This window comes from Delphinus delphis, chromosome 1 (genome assembly GCF_949987515.2).
Source record: "Delphinus delphis chromosome 1, mDelDel1.2, whole genome shotgun sequence".
In the NCBI taxonomy this organism is placed as follows: Eukaryota; Metazoa; Chordata; class Mammalia; order Artiodactyla; family Delphinidae; genus Delphinus; species Delphinus delphis.
The window spans coordinates 67,173,549-67,199,375 of record NC_082683.1 but is presented as its reverse complement, the minus strand read 5'-3'; the positions used below and the strand labels follow the sequence as shown (position 1 = coordinate 67,199,375).

General features: G+C 43.4%; 1 protein-coding gene across 4 annotated transcripts in view; it reads right to left on the bottom strand.

Moving 5' to 3' along the window:
* Positions 1-25,827, bottom strand: part of AK5 (adenylate kinase 5) — a 236,941-nt gene that overhangs the window by 7,238 nt on the left and 203,876 nt on the right. For all 4 annotated transcript variants that reach the window (XM_060023864.1, XM_060023872.1, XM_060023881.1 and 1 more), the window contains 3 exons: positions 23,487-23,650; positions 20,920-21,036; positions 8,611-8,799 (listed from right to left, as the gene is read on the bottom strand). In XM_060023864.1, the coding sequence (XP_059879847.1) occupies positions 8,611-8,799; positions 20,920-21,036; positions 23,487-23,650 (470 nt within the window). The remainder of the gene's footprint in view (positions 1-8,610; positions 8,800-20,919; positions 21,037-23,486; positions 23,651-25,827) is intronic.

Sequence of the window (25,827 nt, the reverse complement as noted above, 5' to 3'; positions counted from 1 at the left end):
CATGATCTTTTCCCAAAGGATCTCCAATTCTGAATCAGCAGAGTCAGAATGTATGAGGTTTTCATATATTTAATTTAATTGAAAACCAGGTGAGTGGATTTGCTTCTGACTTGAAGAATTTATCACTTTTGGTCTGAGACTTGATATAAAATCCTGCAGTAAGTGATACCCTGATCAATATACAAAAGATTTTTTTAAATAAATAAACTAAAGGCAAGTGAACAGGAAATATGATTAAATTTCTGAGGTTTCACCTGACTTCTGGAAGGAAAAGTAGAGCAGTCAGAGATAGTATTTCTGCCCAGCCATCAGCAGAACAGATTGCAAATTAGGAAAGTAGTTACACCACCTTGGGAATTGCACGTTTTGTCTACTCTTTAGTTCCTTGAATTTATGAACCGTAAAACAGTTGGCTGGGGCATATACCCTGAGAAAACCATAATTCAAAAAGAGTCATGTTGGGCTTCCCTGGTGGCGCAGTGGTTGGGAGTCCACCTGCCGATGCAGGGGACACAGTTTCGTGCCCCGGTCCGGGAAGATCCCACATGCCGCAGAGCAGCTGGACCCGTGAGCCATGGTCGCTGAGCCTGAGTGTCCGGAGCCTGTGCTCCGCAACGGGAGAGGCCACAACAATGAGAGGCCACAACAATGAGAGCGTGGTGCCCAGCCATGGCCAAGCCCTTCACATGCAGCACTTGTGCACGTCTCTGGACAATCATTAGATGCGCTTTTCCAAAGTCGGGGTCATGGAAAAGGCTGCCCCTGGGGAGTTGTCCATTTCAGAGATCTGGTCAGGCCACACATTACTCCTCACTCTCAAGGCCTTAGAAAGAAGGAGGACTATGTACACCTTTACTTTAGAGAGCTTTAAGGACAAGCTTTAGCAAAAATACAAGGATGATTCATAATCTGCACATTAATGATGGTTCTATACACAGGACTTCCCAAAGTACCAGCAGTTTGTCCATTTAAAATGTTACCTGCTACTCCCTTTCCTTCTTTCTCTTCCTCTCAATTCTGTCTGTAGTTTAAATTTGACTAACATCTTCTCACAGACATGAAAAAACAAAAAAACAAAAAACGGTCCTTTCTTAAAGTGACTTTTCTAAAACAGATCTGATCAGCCATGTCCCTGCTTGAAATTAGTGGTTCCCTTCATTACTTGCAGTACTTAGTTCAAACTTTCTAGAAGAGGCTAGAACTATCCAGGACACAGTAAACACTAGCCACAGGTGGCTACTGAACACTTGAAATGTGGCTAGTATAAATGAGGAATTAAGTTTTTGATATTCTATAATTAAAGTGAATCTAACTTTTAAAACTAATATTTGACTCAATTATTGGAACATTAAAAAATATATTTGGGGCTTCCCTGGTGGCGCAGTGGTTGAGAGTCCGCCTGCCGATGCAGAGGACACGGGTTCGTTCCCCGGTCCGGGAAGATCCCACATGCCGCGGAGCAGCTGGGCCCGTGAGCCATGGCCGCTGAGCCTGCGCGTCCGGAGCCTGTGCTCCGCAACGGGAGAGGCCACAACAGTGAGAGGCCCACATACCACCAAAAAAAAAAAAAAAATATATATATATATATATATATATATATATATATATATATATATATATATATATATATTTGAACAAGTTGGGTATGTGAAATCTACCTTTTCAACTGGAAATTTTATGAGATACAAATACCATTCTAGTATTTCTGATGAAAATTTAGAATCTGAATTGAGATATGCTTAAATACCAGATTTTGAAGACATAGATTGAAAAAAGAATATAAAACCATCTCATTAATGATTTTTTATATTGATTACATGTTAAAATGATAACATTTAGGCTATATTAGGTTAAATAAAATATATTGTTAAATTAATCTCACTTGTTTCTTTTTACCTTTTTTTGGTTAATGTGACTGCTAGGAAATTGTAAATTACCTATTTGGCCCAGATTATATCTCTGTTGGACAATGCTGATCTAGAATATTTATTGTATGAAGGAGGAATGAAGCCTCTACTTTGCTTTTTAGTCAAGTCTTCGCATGATCCAACAATTCCACTTCTGGGTATTTACCCGAAGAAAACAAAAACACTAATTTGAAAACATATATGCATCATTATTCACGATAGCCAAGATACGGAAGCAACCTTAACGTCCACCAGTAGATGAATGGATAAAGAAGATGTGGTACATAAACAGGAATACTACTCAGCCATAAAAAGAATGAACTCTTGCCATCTGTGACAACATAGATGGATCTAGAGGATATTATGCTAAGTGAAATAAGTCAAGACAGAGAAAGACAAATACCGCATGATCTCATTTATATGTGGAATCTAAGAAACAAAACAAGCAAACAAAACAAAATAAAAACAGACTTATAGACACAGAGAGAAAATGGGTGGTTGTCAGAAGGGAGGGGAAGGGGGTTTCGGGAGGTTGGCCCAAATTGGTGAAGGAGATTAAGAGGTACACACTTCCAGTTATAAAATAGATAAGTCATGGGGATGTGATATACAGCCTAAGGAATATGGTCAACAATACTGTAGTAACTTGGTAAGGGGACAGATGGTCACTAGATTCATTATGGTGATCATTTTGTAATGTATTTGAATTTCAAATCACTATGTTGTACACCTGAAACTAACGTTATATTGTGGCTACTAGAAAATTTAAAATTACACATACGGCTCACATTTAATTTCCATTGGATGGCACTGGGGTAGAAGGAAGAGAGTTACGTGTTCTTGAGAAAAACAAGGAACAGCGGTACATAAAAAATACAGCAAACGTTCCTGAGTTAAAAAAAACTGTCATGCCATTGAAAATCAGTGAAAAGCAGACCTATATCTGGACTCCAGTTTTAAATTACACGGAAAAACATTAAAATTTTTTCTTTAAAGACGCTAGTTGAAAAAAGTTTACTTCCAAATTTGTTTTTGCCTTTTTTCCAGCACACTAAATGCTTCAAAACAATGGGGCAACGTTTACTGACTTGCCATAGAGAAATACTGTGACCTAAATTTTATATACAGTGAAACGGTTATTTGTGTAACAAACCACCATAGTGACATTCTCAGGTATTCGTGGAGAGATTGAACGAAAAATTAGGTCAAGAGTTATTTTAGCCAACTGAAAGAAGAATTTGAGTACAGAGCATTCAAGGTATAAAAGTAATCTGAGTTTTTCCTTGCCTTGTGCTAGGCTCCTATCTTAGGAATGCACTTGGCTAAGGGCTATCAAGTGGATTTTGCATCCAAGGGGTAAAATTTGATTCGATGCTGCCTTCTGCTTCCACTCCTTTCATGGAAGTTGCAGCAACTACATTTCTCATTCTTGATCCCTCAGTTCACAGGAAGTCTCCTGCCAGGTTGGATGACTACCCAGAACAATAAATGGGTACAGCCGTATTTTGAGACTTACTAAAAATGACTAAGCTATTTATGAAGTTGGGACACTGCAGCAGAAGAACTGTTGAACGAATAACTTATTTTCTCCTTTACAAAAGCCAAGTTGCCAAGGAACTGGATTTTCTGCATCTGTTGAATGCATGTTTAATGAGTCATTGGCCTCTCTTTTTATGTTTTAAATTGATTAAGACTAATAAATAACCCAGGGATGGATATCATCTGTTACCAGGACCACTTCCTCTATGGCCTGGGGGTATTTCTGGGCTTATGATGCCATGAGCAAAAAGTATATTAAAAAATCAAGAGGGCCTCGCTAGTGGTGCAGTGGTTGAGAATCCACCTGCCAATGCAGGGGACACAGGTTCGAGCCCTGGTTCAGGAAGATCCCACATGCCGTGGAGCAACTAAGCCTGTGCACCACAACTACTGAGCCTACGCTCTAGAGCCCACGAACCACAACTATGAGCCCCTGTGCCACAACTACTGAAGCCCGCGCGCCTAGAGCCCATGCTCTGCAACAAGAGAAGCCACCGCCATGAGAAGCCCACGCACCACAACGAAGAGTAGCCCCTGCTCACTGCAACTAAGGAAAGCCACGCACAGCTTGCACAGCAACAAAGAAACAAAGCAGCCGAAAATAAATAAATAAAATAAATAAATTTATTTTTAAAAAATGAAGAAACACAAATGTAAGAAAATATATCAAAATGTTCATTAATTGTTATCTTTGGGTTGAAGATTTCTGGATAATTTTTATCTTTATGCTCTTAAATTTTCTAGTTTCTTTTTTTTAAGTAGTTGTTACTTTTATCCTTAGCAAAAGGAGAGGTTTTAAATATCAATTTATACACTTCTGTACATGCCACTTGAGGAAGCTATTTCTGGAATTTCTCCCAGTTCACAAGATCTTCTCTTCTGGAAATTCCTTGTTCTCCCCTCAGTTTTTAGGGAAGAGTCCCAGGCAACCATGCAACCATGTTTTTATTAGTCAGGTCTTCATTCAAATGCTACCTCCTTAGAGACTTTCCAAGCACCTGTCTAAAGTCCCCACGCCTAACAAGTCACTCTGTTTTGTCTTATTCATAGAGCTAATCCTATTAGCAATTATTTTATTTTCTTGTCTACTGCTCTTCTCTTTTCAGTGAGGGACTTTGTCTTGTTTATTGCTGTGTCTCCACACGTGCTATGCGCTCAATAGAACAGCCACAACAAGTGAAAAAAAGCCCCACGTGACCCCGCCTGCCTGGCCATAGCTGATAGGACCAGGGACTGGAGCAAAACAAGGCCAATCAGAATACTTCTCTCTGGAATTTGGAGCTGTTGTGGTAACATGAACATGGAAGCTGCACGTTTGCCATATTCTAGCTTCTGGGCCAGAGAAAGAGAAAAATCAAGATGAGAGAGAGAAGGAGGGAAAGACAGGTGTGAAGAGCATAGGGAAGACTGGTCCCACGGGCTTCCTGGACCTGCTGCATTTCAGCCTCGGTTCACATAACCTTACAAGTAAGCTCCGTGTTTCAGGTCAGGCCGGCTAGGGTTGGTGCCTCTTACCTACAACCTCATGAATATACCTGTGGTCACCATCATGCTTTAAAAATTCATAGCCAAAATATTTGAAGGAAATAATCCAGAATGTTTGCCTCTGAGTGATGGGACTACCTAGTTTTCTATATTTTCTAAAACAAGTCTGTGTTACTTTTATGATTACAAATATATGTTTTATGTTTTTTGTTTTTTTTCCCTGAGAAGCATGGAGTGACAGACCTAGGGTATTCCAGGAGATCCCATTCTGTCCATCCATTTTATTCTGCTGAGAGGTTTAGCTGTGAAATGACTCACCAAGTTCCCAAAGCTCATTCACACCACTGTGGCTTGGGTTTTCTTATACCCAGGCCAGTATTCTCTCTACCAGGCAACCTCTGGACAATTATTGTGCTGTTCACTTCAAAATGCTACATTTCAATTATTTCTTCAATAATAAATTCTCTCCCTCAAGGTGAAAAAAGCTTTCTCTTACAGGTCAACTCTAGTGAGTTGTGTGTGACTACCTGTATTGCTGTGTTGAGAGTTTCTGAGGCATCCAGACTGGGTAGGAAGGTAAGTACCACAGCTGACGAATGATGTCTGCCCTGAGTGCAAGGAGGAATGGAGTGACATGGATGAAAGTTCTAATTCTTTCTTAGACGCAGCGCAAAGCTGGCGTTGTGAGAGAGGAAAACGGAAGGTCAGGGGATCCATTTGGATCACATATACTTCTATCCCTTGGTTTATGTTACAAGAATTTCTAACTTTATTGTATGATGATGGCATAACAAAGACAAAGAGTAAGGCAGTGGCTATATAAGTTTTGCTTTGCTTTTTTATTACATTTGTTTGAAATTTCATTGCACTTTTCTAGCTAGTTGGAGGCCAAAAGGGCTGATTATCATTAGGCAGTAAATGTGTCAGGGGATGGATCGACCGTAAGCATAACTGGGCAACACAGGTCTGAGGGAAGTGCTTTTGGAGGGTCCTGTGTTTCTGGGCTGGACCACTGGGCAGCTCTAATTCCTAAAGAAATCTCACTAGCTACTGATCCATCTCACTTGCATCTTGAAGTGCATTCACCACCCCCATCTAGTTTAAGAAAATTTCTTGGGCTTCCCTGGTGGCGCAGTGGTTGAGAGTCCGCCTGCCGATGCCGGGGACACGGGTTTGTGCCCCGGTCCGGGAAGATCCCACATGCCACGGAGCAGCTGGGCCGGTGAGCCATGGCCGCTGAGCCTGCGCATCCGGAGCCTGTGCTCCGCAGCGGGAGAGGCCACAACAGTGAGAGGCCAGTGTACCGCAAAAAAAAAAAAAAAAAAAAAAAAATTTGCCAAGTGGATCATACATGTGACCTCACCACAGACCCAACAGCCAGCATCTCCAAAATGGGGGGTGGGGTGGAGCTGCAGAGATGAGCCGCGTGGGACGGGAAACTCCCTTTCCCATTAACTTAGATATTAATTTCTAAGGAGGATTCCAGAAATCAGCTTTATCTGAGAACTTGCTTACCCCCGCATGCACGTGCCAGTCATTTGTGAGTGTGTAGAATTCAGGTTGGAATAATGCAGTATAGAGGTAAAAGGGCTTTTCTGACTCTGAATTACTTAGGGACTTTTCTCACCTCTGCAAATCTTGAAAGTGGAAGGTAATTTCCATGTGTATTCTAGGCGGCACGAAGGGTGGAAATCACCAATCCTGGAAAGGCCTCTGCCACCTGAATTCTGAATTCTTAAGACCCTGCTCTTACATAGTGCACTTTTTGTTTGCTTGTTTCTAAACATCTAGGTCTTTGTTTTATGTAGCAACCGGAGGTTACATGAAGTACAGCAAATAGGATTCGTCTTGCTCATCAAGTCCTAGCAGTTGGAAGTAGCTGCCTGGCGCGCTGTGCTAACAACATCATGAGGCCACGTCTGGGTCTTGAGGAAAGCACCACGATGCCGTAGCAGTGCCTGCTGTGGGTGCAGAAGGCGGGGATGATCGCTCTCATGTCACATACATGACACCTCTGAGCTAAATCATGGGGCACCTTTCAGATTCGACACAGGGCTAAGTTCGTAGGAGTCTGGAAAATGGACCATTAACAGGCTCAGAAGATAAGAATTCATTATCAGTGGTTTTCCCCAAGGAATGGATCATGTAGCTGTCTCCAAGACAAGTTTGTTATTGATTGACTCATGTCTCCTTGTAACTTCCTGGGAAAAGCAGACAGTAGCTGTTCACTCTCTCTCCTCTGCATTGGGTCCTCAGGGTTTGGTTCCTGCATACTCCCCAGCCTCCCAGTGGTCTCCTGGCCTGACCTTCTTGGGACCCATGCTCCACAAGGCTGATGGAGGGAGCTTTCTAAATGGAAGCCCTGACTATGTCTGTCCCCTTTGGTAGTTCCCATCATCATCCTCAGGATAATTATTGGCTCCTATGATAGGTTCATCTTGATCTGGTCCTTGCTTGCCTCTCCACCTCCACCTCTTGTCGCTTGTTTCCTTGGCACTATATGTCACAGCCAAGCTCCTTCTGTGTGAGGTTCTGTGTGAGGTGCTCTGCTCCCCGTACAGCACCTGCACCTCGGGCTCAGCTTAGTTCTCCTCTGGTGAGCTTCCTCAGTGCCTTCTGTCTCCCCTCAGACCAAGTTAAAGAGCCCTTGGAACTCACTCTGTGCTTGCTTTGACCCCTTATTGTGACCCCAGGCGTGTCTCTCTCCCCTACTAAACCCAAGGCTCTAGCAGGCAAGAACCGCATCTTATCACCTGCATCCAAACCACCAGGGCAGTGGATGGTCCATAGGAGGTGCTTGAGACATAGTTATTAAATGAGTGAATGAATGGGGATTGGGCAGTTTTCCCAAATTCATGAACTTAACAGGGACTCAGCATGGATTAGCGCTCATGATCATTGAGTTGACACCACCCATTTCCTCATCGTTTCACCTCATCTGCTCTCCTGGCCCCATATGCTGCTTCTCCCAATAACACTAGTCATTGCAAGAAACTGAGGCAGCCAAGGGCCAATTATGAACTAGGCAAAAATCTAGAAATGCAAAGTTGTTGAATTTTAGATCCAGACGAGACCTTCTGGATCCTCCTGTGCAGCTGAGGTCTGGGAGGCAGAACTTATGCCTCATCCATGCCTCCCTCCCTCCCTCTCCCCTCCCCCTCCCCTCCCCCTCCCTCCCTCCCCCCGTGCCTCCCTCCTTCCCTCTCTCCCTCTTTCTTGGAAATAGGACCGGTTTCCAGCAACCATAATGGCATCTATGAACATTGTATAGCCAGCTTTTCATGGTCCATATGATGACATACAAAAGTGAAGAGAGGGCTTCCCTGGTGGCGCAGTGGTTGAGAGTCCGCCTGCCGATGCAGGGAACACGGGTTCGTGCCCTTGTGCGGGAAGATCCCACATGTCACAGAGCGGCTGGGCCCGTGAGCCATGGCCGCTGAGCCTGCGCGTCTGGAGCCTGTGCTCCGCAACGGGAGAGGCCACAACAGTGAGAGGCCCGCGTAACACACACACAAAAAAAAAAGTGAAGAGAGTAAGGGACCCATATTTTGGCCCAAATTGTGCAGCTATATGCAGTTCTAATTCCAAGATCCCTTAACCGAAATTTCCTATTTTTTTCTCTTTTTTTGAATAAAAAATGGGTGGCTGGTTCATTTTGGGGGGCTGTGAGGTGACTCACCTTACGTAGCTGTGTTTTTGTCTCATAGTAGGCGACCATAGGGATGGAGGCCCGGTAGTAGGTCTCAAGGCGCTTGGTGATAGCGGTTCTGTCGTCCGCGTGCGGGCTGCCCCCACTCCTCTGGAGAAGGCGGTTGGTCATGGTGTCTGCCGAGCAGTCCATACAGATCACCAAGCGAGGGTCTCCAATCTGGGGATGGGGAGGGGGCACAACATGCTCAGAAATTCCATTCAGCGAGGTTCTGGAAAGACCTGGGATCCCTAGTTCTTTACTTCTGCTTCCTCTCAGGGTCCCAGACCTACACTGTGGCAGAGTTGGAACAGGACATCACGGCTCCTTATTTCCATGTCAGCAGCTTTCCACAGGCTGCCTCAGAGCTGTCTCTTGTCCTCAGCTTTTAGGTCACCTCATGTAATGCAGGAATTGTATAGAATGCTACCCAATGCAGTCACAATCTGTCCTCCACACTAAGGGGAGGGGTGTGTGTGTGTTTGTGTGTGTGTGTGTGTGTGTGTGTTTGTGTGTGTGTGTGTGTGTGGTGTTTCCTGCTGGGAGCCCTGCCTGACCTACTGAGACAAGCTAATCACCTCTTTCTTTGTCCACCACTATATCTTACATGAGCCACCAGGAGCACAATGTGGCTGTGTCTGTACTACGTGGTGGTCAGTAGAGCATAATGGTTGAGCACACAAAGGTTCGAGTCAGGCAGCTGAGGGTCAAATCCTGGTGTGGTGACTTGTCTCCAAGATGGTCTTCATTGATTCATTACCTCCATGTACTTTAAGCTCTTCCCCCCATTGAGACATAGAGCCCATTCCTCTACCTCCTTGAATCTGAGCTGAACTGTAACTGACCAACAGAACATGGTGGAAATGATACCACATGCTTTTATTATTTATTTATTAATTTTTAACACCTTTATTGGAGTATAATTGCTTTACAATGGTGTGTTAGTTTCTGCTGTATAACAAGAGTGAATCAGTTATACATATACATATATCCCCATATCTCCTCCCTTTTGCATCTCCCGCCCACCCTCCCTCTCCCACCCCTCTAGGTGGTCACAAAGCACCAAGCTGATCTCCCTGTGATATGCGGCTGCTTCCCACTAGCTATCTATTTTATATTTGGTAGTGTATATAAGTCCATGGCACTCTCTCCCTTCGTCCCAGCTTACCCTTCCCCCTCCCTGTGTCCTCAAGTCCATTCTCTAGTAGGTCTGCATATTTATTCCCATCTTGCCCCTAGGTTCTTCATGACCATTTTTTTTTTTAGATTCCAAATATATGTGTTAGCATACAGTATTTATTTTTCTCTTTCTGACTTACTTCACTCTGTACAGTCTCTAGGTCCATCCACCTCACTACAAATAACTCAATTTCATTTCTTTTTATGGCTGAGTAATATTCCATTGTATATACGTGCCACATCTTCTTTATCCATTCATCTGTCGATGGACACTTAGGTCGCTTCCATGTCCTGGCTATTGTAAAGCCACATGCTTTTAGAAGCAAGATCATAAGAAGTTTTGCAGTTCCTGCCTGGTCAACTGCCATCTAAGATGTCCAGTGACTCTGACTGCTAGGCTGGGAGGAAGCCCAAGCTAGCCACACAGAGAGGCCATGTGGACAGAGATGCCTGACCAGACCTTGGCTGTTGTAGACATCCCAGCCCCTGCACCAGACATGTCTACTCAGCCTTACCAACTATCTGACTGCAGCTGAATAAAGGACCTCAAGCGAGAACCAGCCAGCTGAGCCCATCAACCCCCAGAACCCTATGAGAGAAAATAACAAATTGTTTCTTTAAGTTACCTGACTTCATCATTAACTAAAGGTGTCACTCAACTTCTCTGCACCCCCAACTTTCTCATTTGTTCAATGAGGATGATCACAGAATTGCTGTGAGGATTAAATACAATTAAATAAGGTAATGTAAGTAGATTGCTTGGCATATGGAAACACTTGGTAAGTATCAGTCACTATGTTATGTCCCGTATTGGGCTCTGATCTCTTCGTGTGTAGGCGTTAGGAATGCTCAGCTCCTGATCCCAAGTCTTGTATATAGTAGGTAACAAAGAAGTGTTTTCCCGAATGAGTGATAGTGTATGATCGGTAGTGTGTCTCTCCCTATCTCCCCATCCTTCCCTTAAAGTGTTCTTTTGCTTCTGATGTCTCTCTCTGGAGGATACCAACCTTGCCTCCACTACCAATCTCAACCCTGGATCAAAAGAAATTGTTGCTGTCTTCTGATCTTGCAATGTAAACGAAAGTTTACCGCCCCACTGTGGAAAGCGCCTGGGAGGGATGGGAACAAAGTCAGGGTAGGGGAGGACTTTAAGACAACATGCAGAGCCGTTAAGTTGTCAGTAAGTGCTGTTCAATGATTTATCTACCCCCTCTGAAGGATGTACTTTAAGAAACAAAGTGGAAAAAGTCTCCAAAATCTAGAAGAGTGAAATAAGCCTCTGGAACATGTCATCTAACTCTTCTGTCTTTATTAATTGAAAGAAAAAAAAAAAAAAAAAGAGCATTTGAGCAGTAAGAAAGCTGGGTGAAAGTTTAGAAGACAATGACCCTTGTCCACCAGCAGAGGGCGAGCTTGGGAGGCAGCCTAGGGCTCAGTTACAGAGTTTGGCTCCTGGAGCAGTTTCCGGTCGGGGTTGTGTTTGGAGACTAGGCAAGTTTTCTTACTGTGGCGGTTTTCAGGGCACTTGTGAGGACACGGATGACAATTCAGGGACTCATTCAGGTACAAACAGAGATAATGTGTGTCTGAGCAGGAGCTGGCAGTAAATGAACCGAAATAAGTGCAGGACAGAGAGGGAGCTTCCACCTTGATTCTCAAAGTGTGGGCTGTGAACCAGCTGCACAGGCTTCATCTGGGAGCTTGTTAGAAATGCAGATGCTCAGGCACCATCCTCGACCCTGGATTTTAAGAAGATCCCCAGGTGATTCTTCACAAAATAATACCTTGAGAAGCTGCTCTCCTGCCAAGATTGGGGTTTAACCTAACCTATTTCTCCTGGAGTCAGCACTCCCTTCCTACATAAAAAGCTGTCAAGCAGCCATTCCATTTGGAAGTGGCCTGTACCACTGATTCTTTTTTTTTTTAATTAATAGATTTTAAGTTTTAGGTTTACGGGAAAATTGAGCAGATAGTACAGAAAGTTACCATATAATTCCTCTCCCCTGGTTTCCCCTATGATGTCTTTAGGGTGGTACATTTGTTACAATTAATGAAACAATACTGAAGCATTAACTGAAGTCCATAGTTGACATTAAAGTGCATCCTTTGTGTTGTACATTCTATGGGTCTTGACAGTTGCATCATGTCATGGTCCACCATTATAGGATAATACGTAATACTTTTACCCCTCTGAAAATCTCCTGTGCTCTTCCTATCCATTCCTCCCTCTCTCTCTTCCCTAACCCTGGCAACTACTGATCATTTTTTTTTTTTACTGTTTCTATAGAATTGCCTTTCCCAGAATATCATAGTGTTGAACTCATCCAGTGTGTAGCCTTTTCAGGCTGGCTTCTTTCACTTAGCAATATGCGTTTAAGTTTCTTCCATGTCCTTTCATGGCTTCAGAGGTCATTTCTTCCACTGATGCTTTTAACACCTATAAGTTTTTGAAATGTTTGAGTGAAATACCATTCAATCATTTTTCAAAACGCTTTGATATATTTCTTTAGAAAGTCCCTTGGAGTAGCTCTGCCTTTTTTCCCTGGACCATGGTTAGCCTCTAACACAGCGGTCCCCAACCTTTTTGGCACCAGGGATGCATTCGTGGAAGACAATTTTTCCACAGACACGTGGGGCGGAGGGAGGGGAATGGTTTAGGCGGTAATAAGAGCGACGGGGAGCCATGGGGGGCGATGGGGAGAGGCAGATGAAGCTTCGCTCGCTCACCCGCCACTCACCTCCTGCTGCGTGGCCCGGTTCCTAAGAGGTTGAGGACCCATACCAGTCTGCGTCCTGGGGGCTGGGGACCCCTGCTCTAACATCCCGTGGAGGGGAGAACAGAGAACTCTGTCCTTGTCTGGATGAGTCACAGAGACTTGGGGACAACTCCATGTCCCCAGCACTCCCCTGCTGGCTCCCTGGAATTCTGCCACTGCAGTGCTGGGCTCTTCATGGCCTTTGGGTATTCAGGGGACCCTTATTAGAGCACAAGTGCCCTTGGGAGGGCATTGAGATATGTAAGAACATTTCAGCAGCGGGCGCACTGTGCCATCGCTCTAACCGCTGTGGGGAGCAAATGGAGGCCCACAGAGGTTAACTTGCCCCAGATCACTGAGGACTAGTTAGTGACAGTCCTGAGCCAGCTGCATGTAACTCCAAAGCCAGAGCCTTCAGAATGGGACTCAGGCCAGATGCCTGGTGGGCCAAGAGGAGCCAGGAGAGGAGGGTGGGGTAGTAGGAAAAGAAGTGGACGGTGTCAGAGGCCATTTAGTTTTATTTTGCGGAAACTTGCTTTCGCTGCCTCTGGGAATCTGGTTGGGATCAGCAGTCACTCCAGCTGAGAGCAGCCCACCAGGATGAGGGTGTCAGCTGACTTGTGATGATGGCTTTGCCTGGAGAATTCCAGCAGGTAGAGCATTAGGAGGCATTTTCCCTGCTCTCCTCTGCCCCCACCTTAGTTTTCTTCTGATTAAGTCAGGACACGGGTTAGGCCATATTACCAGTGGGCAGGGTCCTGCCATTCAGGAACTTTCGACGGTTCAGAGTACCAGCTTTCTTGTTCTCTCTGGGCGCCTCAGTTGCCTCATTTTAAATGAGGATGACAAGAGTTTCTGCCTCATAGGACGGCTGCCGAGGATTAAATGAGTTAATACACGGCCCATTTCAAGCACTGCATAAATGTGAGATAATGTTATTTAATGTGGGCCTGGCAAGATTCATTTTCATCCCTTTGTACTTCATAAAAGCCCCTGTTGGTCAGATTTGAATTTAGAAAGAGTCAGAGGCCCCACCCGTGCTTTTAGCCTAAGTCGTACACTCCAGCGTGTCTACCAGCCTCACTGCACTGGGAGGGAAGGCCCGGCTAACAACAGAGCCACAGGCCTATTTCCCATTTGCTCTCACTCCTGAGCTTTATCCCCTTGGGGAACCTCAGTAGAGGAGGGGTGATGGGGTCATTTCAGCATTGCTGAACACACAACCCTAATAATAATAATACCACCCCATCGCCACCGTAACGTCTGCCCTGGTGCTGCCATTACATAGCTCAAAAGTTCTGCAATGAACCGGAAGTTGGAAGAAGAGAGTGGAAAATCTCAAGTGGAAAATCCCAAGGTGGTCCCAAGGCTTGCCACAATTCCAAACCACTAGGACACACCAACTAGAAAGTTCCTTGGCCAGACTCATAACTTTTTTTTTTTCCTGCTAAGTGTTCATTCCAAAGAGTAGAATGCACTTATAAACAGAATCACTGATTCTATAGATGAACAGTGTTATGAGACAGTTCAGAGCAACCAGGCAGAGCGATACACTGTCATTATCCACACATCCGGGAAACTCATCTGCATAGTCAGGCTAAGGGCAGAATTTCAGCTAAGAGGCTTCTGGGAGGAAAAGGCAAGAGCAAACCCGTGCATTTCACTTCTGTTAACGTGTGTTTAGCTTGGCTGCTGAAATGTTGGGTTAACACAGGAAAGCGTTTCCATTTCACACCAGGGAGTCAGGCTAAGCACACACCCTCCTTGAGATGAAAATAAACTATAATAATACCTACTGAATAGGATTGTAAAGATTAATACAATTAATACAATCCTGAATAGGACTGTAAAGATTAATACAATGACATGGGTAAAGCATCTAGTTCAGTTCCGGGCACATTTTAAGTGCTCAAAAAATAACAGCTATTATTCAGATAGTTATGTATCCTGTACGATTTTAACTGCATGAAGATAGGTACAACCAAGACCGGAAGAACAGACATCAGAGTGTTATCTCTGGGTGGTTGGTTAGTCTTTGTTTTACATTTTCCTGTATTGTCTCATACCTATATAATTCCTACTTCTATAATCAGAAAAAATATACATAATTTTGAAAAAAACCATAACAATGTATTGAACATCATACGCAGGCTTATACATATATAAGGCACATTTCAAGGATTTCAGCCAATCCTCCCAACAAGCACTGAGGTAGCAATTTTTTCTTTTTTTTAACTGAAATATAGTTGACACACAATATTAGGTTCCTTTCAGGTGTACTACGTAATGCTTTAACACTCGCATACATCATGAAATGATCACCATGATGAGTCTAGTTACCATCTGTCCTCATACAAAGTTATTACGATATGACTGACCATATTCCCTATGCTGTGTGTTATATCCGTGACTTATTTACTAGACAACTGGAGGTTTGTACATCTCAATCCTCCTCACTTATTTTGCCCACTCCCCACCCCCTCCCTTCTGGCAACCACCTGTTGGTTCTCTGTATCTATGAGTCTGTTTTTGTTTGGTTGGTTTTTTAGATTCCACATATAAGTAGATCATGAGGTATTTGTCTTTCTTTGTCTGACTCATTTCACTCAGCAAAATACCCTCTAAATCCATCTATGTTGTTGCAAATGACAAGATTTCTTTTTTTTTTTTTAATGGCTGGAGGTAGCTATTTTCCACCTATATTTTATAGAAGAGGAAATTGAACTCTGTAGAATCAAATGACTCGTCTTGGACTTATAAAGCCAGGCTCTAAATACAGGCCTGTGCCACGAAGTGACTATAACCAGGGCTTCACAAATGGGGTGGGAGCTGGGGATGGTGGTTAGAAACCCCAACTCCTCCTTCATATTCCTTCTCTTTCTCTCTCTCCCTCTCTCTCTCCCTCCCTCCCTCCCTCCCTCCCTCCCTTTCTCTCTCTCTCTCTCTCTCTCTCTCTCTCTCCCTCTCTCTCTCACACACACACACACACACACACACACACACACACACAGTGACAACCTTCCCTTCCTTAGCACACTATGTTGGATACTGAAGGCACAGATCATTAATTCGATGGGGGGAAAAGTAGGCTTGGGGACAGAAGATAGGGTGGTCATAGAGAAAGCACATACAGACTTACCACTAAGCTGTGGACATGAGTTTGTACTTGGTCTTTAGTGGTGTTGTGTATGGTAGCCAAGCAGATCCTCAAAGGACCTGCCTCTCAGAGCAATCAGCTATAGTATGCAAAAACATCAGCCTTACTAACTGAACTGGATTTTTTTCAGCCATAGATGGTCCCAAGCATCAGACACACATCAGTCTCTGTGATACAGAAGGGCTGGTGAGGCATCTATGGGCTAGAAAACCACCCATAGGCCTGAATGGGCTTCAAACAGAGTCGCAGGCCTGACAGGTACACAAAAAACACTCACTGTGCTTTCAGCCAGGCTTATTACTCTGAATCTCTGGGGAAAATCATACATCTGTATTTGTCTTTGCCAAATTTCAAATGAAATGCTTGCCTGTAATTTGGATGGGGCTGTACAAATGATTGAGTCCCTTCAGGGCATAAATGAATCAACAGCGGCTCGTTCCGTGTTTGTAGCATCTTTGTTGTTCTGGTCAGGTTTAAAGCAGTGCTTGTTTTGGAGGGCTGGATGTGTTCTCTTGCACACAAGCCAAACTGATATTAGAATCTTCTAAATTGTTGTACCCAGGGACAAATCAAGATCACGCTTGATCTTTGCAAACTCCTTCCAGCAGAATGCAAAAGAGTGTCTTCGTAGACATCTCACTTGAAGGTCGCCGGTTCATAAATGAAAGGGGCACTTGCATATTTTTGGAAGTGCGTCATGAATTTTAGCATAGGTTGAAACTATCCAGTCATCATGTTGATGACTCTTTCTCACTCCAAAGTTCTAGTTAAGCCTCTTATCTGACACTTTCTAAAACCTGTCTGAATGGGACCCACAGCGGGGAAGGAAGTTTTGCTTTACTTTAGGAAGATCGTATGGATGCTTTGAATTCATATTTACCCAAAGGCCAGGGATAGACTGGTTGGCCATCTAGAGTCCTGAACTCACCCATCCTGGGTTATAAGCAAAGGAGAAAGGCATGACGGAGCAGGAATTTATGGGCTTGAATGAAATGTGATTGAAAAATGGGTGACCCTAAAGTAGATAATATTTTATAACCTTTTATAGCTTAGGAGTCACATTTATGTGTGTTACGTCATTTGATGCGCACAAAACCCTCTAAGTAGGATTTGGCAACTACATTATTTTCTCTGTTTTACAGAGGAGGAATCTGAAGTTGAGTGACATGCCCAGGGTCACACTAATCTATGACCAAGGTGAACACCCAGCTTTTTTGACTCCAGACAGCATAAGTGATGCGCTTTAAAGACGTCACCGTGGGAGGCTCTACGTGAGTGCAACAGTGCTGTCACTGCTGCAAACAGTTCGGACCCCATAGGCCTAAGTTCAGATATTTGCCTTCAGACCCAGTTTAAAAAGTTCCCAAAGGAGAACAAAGATCATAATTTTGTGGTTGTTTGCACACAGTAGTTGACAAAAAAGATGTTTCTCTTTACCCTACACCTTATTTATCACACTTGGCCATTTGGGGGTTTCAAAGAATATTCTACTACCACTGAGAGCAATTAAAAAAAAAGACATTGAAAAGGATATTTTCCCCAGCACTTCCAAGCAAGTTCGTGACCTTTCCGGACTGTCCCAGAGACCCTGCCAGTACTCTCGGACCTTAAGTTCATGGGCAAGGTCAAGTGTGGGATAATCTGGTGGGGTGCTGCCACCTTGAAGCCTGAACATCAATCAACATTGCTGACTGGCAGCAGTGAGCGCTCACCTCCCTTGTGTGTGTGTGTGTTTTTCTTTTTTTTAAGGTTTTGCCCTCTTGTGTTTTAATGGCGTGTTCACACAACTGCCAATTTCTAATAAGCAGGGAGCCCCTAAAGGGCCCCGACCACCCCTTCCTCTTCTCTGGATCTCCCCTCACCCTCGGCCTTGCAGAGGCCCTAATTCAGAGGTGGTGCAGGAAAGATGCCCTTGTTCCTCAGTTCAAGAGTATCCCCAGGAAACTTATTTACAGCCTGGACACTGGCTGGAAGATCAAAATAAACAAAAATGTAAGACAATCCACGGAATACTTAATATTGTTAAGATGTCAATACTACAAAAGTGATCTACAGATTTAATGCAATCCCTATCAAAGTTCCAATGACATTTTTTTGTTGTTGTTGCAGAAATAGAAATATCCACCCTAAAATTCATGTGGAATCTCAAGGGACCCTGAATAGCCAAAGCAACCTTGAAAAAGAACAAAGTTGGAGGGCTCTTACTTCCTGATTTAAAAACTATTACAAAGCTACAGCAATCAAAACAGTGTGGTACTGGCATAAAGTCAGTAACTTAGACCAATGGAATATAATATGGAACCCTAAAATGAACTCTCGGATACACAGTCAAATGATTTTTGAAAAGGGTCCAAGACCACTCAATGGGGAAAAAACAGTCTTTTCAATCAGTGGTGTTGGGACAACTGGTGATCTCCATGCAAAGAATAGAGTTGGACCCTTACATTACACTGCTTACAAAAATTAGGTCAAAATGGATTAAAGACCTAAATGTAAGAGTGAAAACTGCAAAATTCTTAAGAGAAAACAGGGGAAAAACTTCATGACACTGGATTTGATAATAATTTCTTGGACATGATACCAAAAGCACAGGAAACAAAAGCAAAAATAGATAAATTGGATTATATCAAAATTAAAAACTTCTGTGACTCAAAGGACAGAATCAAGAGTAAAAAGGCAACCTATGTAATGGGAGAAAATATTAGCAAATCATATATCTGATAGGGGGTTAAAATCCAGAACATACCCCAGACTCCTACAATGCAACAACAAAAACCAAATAACCCGGTTAAAAAATGGGCAAAAGACTTGAATAGACATTTCTCCAAAAAAGACATACAAATGGTCAACAAGCACATGAAAAGATGCTCAACATCATTAATCATTAGGGAAATGCAAACCCAAATCACAATGAGATACCACTTCACACCCATTAGGATGGTTACTATCAAAAAAACAGACAATAAGTGTTGGCGAGGATGTAGAGAAACTGAAACCATGATGCACTGCTGGCGGGAATGTAAAATGGTGCAGCCACTATGGCTGGCAGTATGTATGCATATGTATTGATTCCTCAAAAAATTAAAAATAGAATTACCATATGATCTAGCAATTTCACTTCTGTGTATATACCCAAAAGAGTTGAAAGCAGGGTCTTGAAGAGCAATCTGTACATGTACATTCATAGCACCATTATTTACAATAGGCAAAAAGTTGAAGTAACCCAAGTGGCCATCAATGAATGAATGGATAAACAAAATATTATTCATCTTTAACAAGGAAGGAAATTTTAACATCTGCTACAACATGAATGAACCTTGAGGACATTATGCTAAATGAAATAAGCTAGTGACAAAAGGACAAATCTGTCTGATTCCACTTGTGTGAGGTACGTAGAGTAGTCAATTCATAATGACAGAAAGTGGAACAGTGGTTGTCAGGGGGCGGGGGACAGGGAAATGGGGAGTTTAATAAGTGTAGAGTTTCAGTTTTGCAAATTGAAAAGAGTTCTGGAGATTGGTTGCACAACAATATGAATACACTTAACATGACTGAAGTGTACACTTAAAATCGGTTAAGATGGTAAATTTTATGTTCTGTAAATATACAGAACATGATAAAATATTACCATCATTTTTTAAAAAACTAGAACAATCCTCCCAATTCCATTTTGTAAAAAAGTAGTTGATTATGTAAAAGTCTGAGCTCCTAAAGTGGTTTGTTTGGTGGGAGAAGGCTGTTTAGATTTCTGGTACATGAGTGCCCATCAGGAACCACCTGGAACTGCCACAGTCCCAGGTGCTGCCACACAAAACCATTTCTCCCTGCCTACCCCCATCTTGTTGAAAAAGGCTCCTGAGTTGAGATTCAGAAAGTCAGTCCCGGGGGTTAGGGCCCACCCTTGGCAACTGCGCCAGGGAATTTCTTCTCTGGCTCTGGTTGCAAATAGGAAATGCAAGGTAAGGTGAGCAATTGTCCTTTAAGTATTTAGATACCATCTAAGGAAATTAATTAAAACAGAGACTCAGAAGGAGGTCAAACTAACTCCCAGGGAACACACAAGTACCATTACCCCTAATCAACGTTGCAGTGTTAGAGATGGATGGAGATAGGGCCCCCAAATCTTAGTCCTACCAGTAGTTGTCACTTACCAGTGAGTTGGCACTTACTAGCTGTGGGGCTGTGGGCAAGTCATGTAACCTCTCTGGGCTTAACGCATCACCTTTACCATGAAGAAAATACCTCCTCTCTCTATCTAAAAGGTTATTAAAAATATATCAAATGAAATAACATATATAAAAATGCTTTTAAAACTAGTCTAAAGAGATCTCTATATAAATATTAATTCTTGTAGGCTCTGGAATCTTTGTTTAATAAATGGGGACAATTGTTTCCCTCTTCCTTGGACTTTGTAAAATTAGAGATAATGTGTGTAAAGTGTGTAGCCCAGGACTTAGCCCAGAGTAGGCTCAATAAATGATGGAACAATATTTTTTACTTCCTGCTCTTCCCCTGTGAGTGGCCTCCTAGTGAAGAGGGTGGGACATATATCTGATTCTGGGATGGTCATAGGGGTACATATATCTGATTCTACCTGTCCAGCAACCTTTCTCCTTGCCTTCTTCTAAGGGCATCCTATTTTTCTTTGGGTAATTCCCTTCCCTTTCTTTTCATGGTTCAGGTGTGGTGCCCATTCTCCCTCCTTTCTTCCCATCCTTGCCCTGGTCCTCCGGGCTGGACCAGGATATTCCTGGATATCCACAGTGATTGGTTCAGTGATGAGCCCAGGACCTGATAATCCAGGATAATGAAACAAAATCCTGGGTGTTTTGCTGGAGAATAGAAACACTTTTCTGTGAGATCACTTAGATGGTAGAATATAAGCCTGTAACAGGAAGAAAATGAGGCCGATGCAAAGAAAGAATATCCAAGAGATGGAGAACGTCAGATCACGGATGAACAAATTTGAATACGTGGATCCAACCAAGTGTGAGCTGCTCTTGGAAGTTTTAGTTACTTGAACCCATAAATCCACCACCAGCATTCCCACCCTCCACCCTTCTTTTGGCATGCATGCTGAGTTTCTGCCATTTGTAATAGAAAGTTTTATTTAATGTAATTGAGGAAGGCATAGACTTCGAATTTATCCCCCAGCCTCGATGATGTCCCCTACTTTTCTTCTGCTATGATCCCCATAACAACACTCACCCTACGTCCGAACTCTTCCCCTTGCTTCACTTCCTGAGGATAGCCATCAATCAGGAAACCCTTGGTGTTTCTGAGGTTGGCCATCATGGCCTCCTTCAGGAGCTCCAGAACGATGCCCTGGAGCAGAGGGAGAGCAGTCAGGACGCGAGCTCTTCCACAGAACAACACTGGAGTCAGCACAGTTCTCCCGAGCCATCCCATCACGGGAGGGAGAGAGATAACAGGAAGATGGTGAGAACAAACTTATGGATACCAAGGAGGGAAGGGGACGGGAGTGGGGTGAATTGGGGGACTGGGATTGACATATATACACTAATATGTATAAAATAGATAACTAATGAGAACCCACTGTATAGCACAGGGAACTCTACTCAACGCTCTGTGGTGACCTAAGTGGGAAGGAAAACTAAAAAAGAGGGGATATATGTGTATGTATAACTGATTCACTTTGCTGTACAGCAGAAACTAACACAGCAGTGTAAAGCAACTATACTCTAATAAAAATTAGTTTCAAAAAGATTAACAGCAGGCAGCAATATACTGTATTTCATCAACTCCAAATCTCACCCTCCCCCCATTTTAATGTTTATGGAATTGGTAGGTACCTTACAGTCAGTACTGGGTCATAGTTTAATAGTGTTTTTTTCTTACCGGTATATTTTTATTGGTTATATTTTACTGAGGTGTCTAAAAATAATGACATCTTAGATTAGGTGAAATATAGTGCTATATTTCATACAGTAGCACTCCTTGAATTAGGCCTAATGCCAGTTTAAAACTCGACAAAACACAGTATAAAATGTGCTTCACTGTTGATTTGTTCCAGTAAATATTTTATAAAATTTGACACGCACTGACTTGAGGAGACTTTCAGTAGATATGAAGTAGCACTTTCTAGCAATATTACTGTTAAAAGATTTGGTTTAACTTGCGCTCATGGAAAATAAGGAAGGAGGGATACATGGAAGCTTAGGAATGGATGTAGGAAAATGCCACCAGCTGCCCAAACTGGGGGGAATTCCTTGTGTTCTCTGGGTCCCAGGCATCCTCTGACTTTTGGCAGGGACTTGGGGAGTGCAGCCATCGTAAGGGCGGTCAGAAACTATCCCTAGATAATAACGAATTAAATCTGCATGAAGCTTACCTTCTAGTGAAAAAGACAGATAATAGACGAACAAGTAAATATATAGAAATAATCAGCTAGAGAGAACTACTAGGAGCGAAATTAAAGCAGGACAGAAGAAGCAGAATGTTACAGGTGCTATTTTAGAGGGGGTGCTCAGCAAGGGTCTCTTTGATAAATTGTGATATTTAAGTAGAGATCTGGATGAAGTAAAGGAGCAAACTATATGCATATATGAAGGAAGAGGGCTCTGGCTAAGGAAAAAGCAAGTGCAAAGGCCCTGAGGCAGGAACAGCCTGGCCTGTGGGAGGAAAAATGAGGAAGTGACTGGTTGGCTGAGAGTAAACGTGAGAGTGGTGGGGAAACAGCGTCAGAGAGCAAGCTGGAGTCCAGAGCCACGGGAAGGACTCTGGATTTCATTCTAAGTGTGGTGAGGAGCTGTTGGAAGCTTCTGGGGAAGGGGATAAATGTTTTCAAGAAATCACTCTGGCTGCTGTGAAAAGAGTAAACTGTGTGGGGAAAAGAGTGGGCAGAAGGAGGCCCACTGAGAGTCATCTGCAATGGTCTGTTTCCTTTCATGAGGACCATTCTGGCTTCCAGGTGGGAAACAGACTGTAGCTGGTTGAAGAGGAAGCATAAATCTCTGTTAGCTAATAGGGGCTGCATTGTAGGAGCCCTGACTACAGAGCCTAGTGTGGGACCTAGTCTGGAAGGGATGAATGTTTTTTGATACCAGTGGCATCTAGCTTCTCAGAGATGGACAGTGACTTGAAAACAAACAAAAAAAGGTAAATAAAAGGGATATATATATATATTTTTTGCGGTACACGGGCCTCTCACTGTTGTGGCCTCTCCCATTGCGGAGCACAGGCTCCAGACGTGCAGTCTCAGCGGTCATGGCTCACGGGCCCAGCCGCTCCGCGGCATGTGGGATCTTCCCAGACCGAGGCACAAACCCGTGTCCCCTGCATCGGCAGGCGGACTCTCAACCACTGCGCCACCAGGGAAGCCCAAAAGGGATATTCTTTACTTCAGCCACACAGGGAAGATACCAAATTTCAAGTTAATGTCATTATACCTCTCAGAACTAGACCAAAATGTTTTTTATTTTCCAGTGGGTTCTAATTCTAAGTTCTGCTGCACCAAGCTCACTTCTGCTTTGAAGATTTTAACTCTAAAGCGGGGACCCATATTAGAAGAAAATATGAAACAAGGTAACATTCAAGGGGCTGGCAGAGCAACAAGACAGAAGGAACCTGGGCCTGGACAACTTGGTCTGGCAGATGGGTCTCTGCTGCTGACCTCCTGCCTACCTCTGGACTGTTACATAAGAAAGAAATGAAATACAGCTATTGTCCTTTTTGGGTTTCTTTGTTTCAGAAGCTTAGATTAATTGCAACACTCCCAAATCTCTCCCCAGCCAGAGAAGGCAGCTGTTGCTTACTGAGGGCACCAGCTCTCCACGTTCCATGATGTTTCCGATCAATTTGCTTCTTTCAGATTCTGATGACAGCTCGTTCCGCAGGAGCTTGCCAGTCGAGAGATGTGTAAATCCATATTTTTCCACCAGCTTTTCACACTGTGTGCCTTTGCCAGAGCCTGGGCCACCTAGAAGAGAAGTCGTGTATCAGACATCCATCCCAAATCTGGTGCCTCATTTTGGGCTATAGTCACCATGGTGAGCAGGCCTCAGTGCTTCATCCACCAGCATGGACTGAACAGTGATGATTTACTGGGAGCATGTCCAGAGCTGTGGATACAGTGGAGAATGGGACACAGACCTTGCCCTCAAAAGCTTACTGTCCATAGACGGCAGATGGTGTTGTAGACAAAACACAGCAGTCACTATAGGTGGTCTAGTGGGGAGGAGTTCCAGCTGTTACAGGGGGCAGAGTAGGGGTCCACAAACCCAATTTGGTACACATGCATGTCAGAGAAGTTTCCTGGGGCACCGAATCCGCTCATGTGCAAAGCACGGACCACAGTGCCTGATACACTGTGAATGTTCAACAAATGCTAGCCATTACTTTTTTTTTTTTTTTGCGGTATGCGGGCCTCTCACTGCTGTGGCCTCTCCCATTGTGGAGCACAGGCTCCGGACGTGCAGGCTCAGTGGCCATGACTCACGGGCCTAGCTGCTCCGCAACATGTGGGATCTTCCCGGATCAGGGCATGAACCCGTGTCCCCTGCATCGGCAGGCAGACTCTCAACCACTGCGCCACCATGGAAGCCCGCTAGCCATTACTTTTAAAATAAATTGTTTTCAAATTTATGGTTACCAAAGCGGCAAGAGGAGGGGGATAAATTAGGAGTTGGGGGTTAACATATACACACTACTATATATAAAATAGATAACCAACAAGGACCTACTGTATAGCACAAGGAACTATACTCAATATTTTATAATAACCTATAAGAGAAAAGAATCTGAAAAAGAGAAGATAAATATATAACTGAATCACTGTGCTGTGTACCTGAAGCTAGCACAACATTGTAAATCAACTATATTTCAATAAAAAAATTGTTTTCATTTCCAAACACAAACCTACAGAAGAGTTATGAATACAAAGAACTTTCTGAAACATTTAAGAATCAGCGGCCAACCTGATGCCTCATGGCTACAGAACACTTTAATGTCATTTCTTCCGGACAAGGAACCAAACACATCCTCCTAAATAACTACATCTTCAGACCCCATTCACATTTCGGTGGAATTGTCCCAGTCATCTCAATAATGTCCTCTGAAGCCGATGGATCAAGTTCAGAATCATGTGCTGCCTTTGGTTGTCATGTCCTTTTGGTCTTCTTCCCGAAGGAACGGTTCCTCTGTGTTTCCCTGACACTTCTGAAGATTATAAATAGTTATTTTATAGAATGTCCCTCAATATGAATTTTTCTGTTGTTTTCTAGCTATTATTACTGATGATCTCCCATAGTCCTTTGATGAACATTACATCTTGACTCTTTCCTTGCCCCTCCCTAAGTTCAACTAGTTGCTAAGTTGTAAGCTTTTACATCTTGAAAATAATAATAGCTAACCTTTGCCAAGTGCTTACTGTACTGGTCACTGCTCTAAGCATTTTGTGTATATTAATTTTAAATGATCTTAAGAGAGGCAGACACTGGTATTATTCCCATTTTACAGATGGGGAAGCGGAGGCACTGGGAAGTTAGCTGCCTTAGGTGGCAAGAGCAAGTAAGTAGCAGTCTAGGATTCGAAGCCTGGACTCTGGCTCTCAGAGGTGTTCCCACCTCTCGTGGCTGCTGCGCCCAGATTCACCTCCATGGTTCAGGTCCTTATGCTCTCGGTGTACGGCAGCCATCCTGCCTCTGCGTTGGGCAATGGGTGAGGCTTTGAGGTCCAGCAGACCTGCTAGCAGGATGATGTGCCTGAAAAGCATGTCACCACCCAGCTCAGAGCATTCAGTGGCTTGCCATTCCTCACAGAATGAAATCCCAACTTCTTAGAGTGGCATTTCTAGCTTCTAGAATCTAGTTCCATCCAACCTCTCCAACATTTTTCTTCATTTCTTATCCTCACCCAACATTGTTATGTCCAACTGTAGACTGTTCCTTCCTCAAGACATACTTTTTTAAAAAAACTTTACTTTGAGATAATTGCAGATTCACATTCGTAAGAATAATATAGAGAGATCCCATGTATCCTTTACCAATTTTCCCTTGTGGTGACATCTTGCAAAACTACAGCATAATATCACAACCAGAATATTAGCATTGGTGCCATGAAGATATAGAACATGTCCATCACCACAAGAATCCCTCA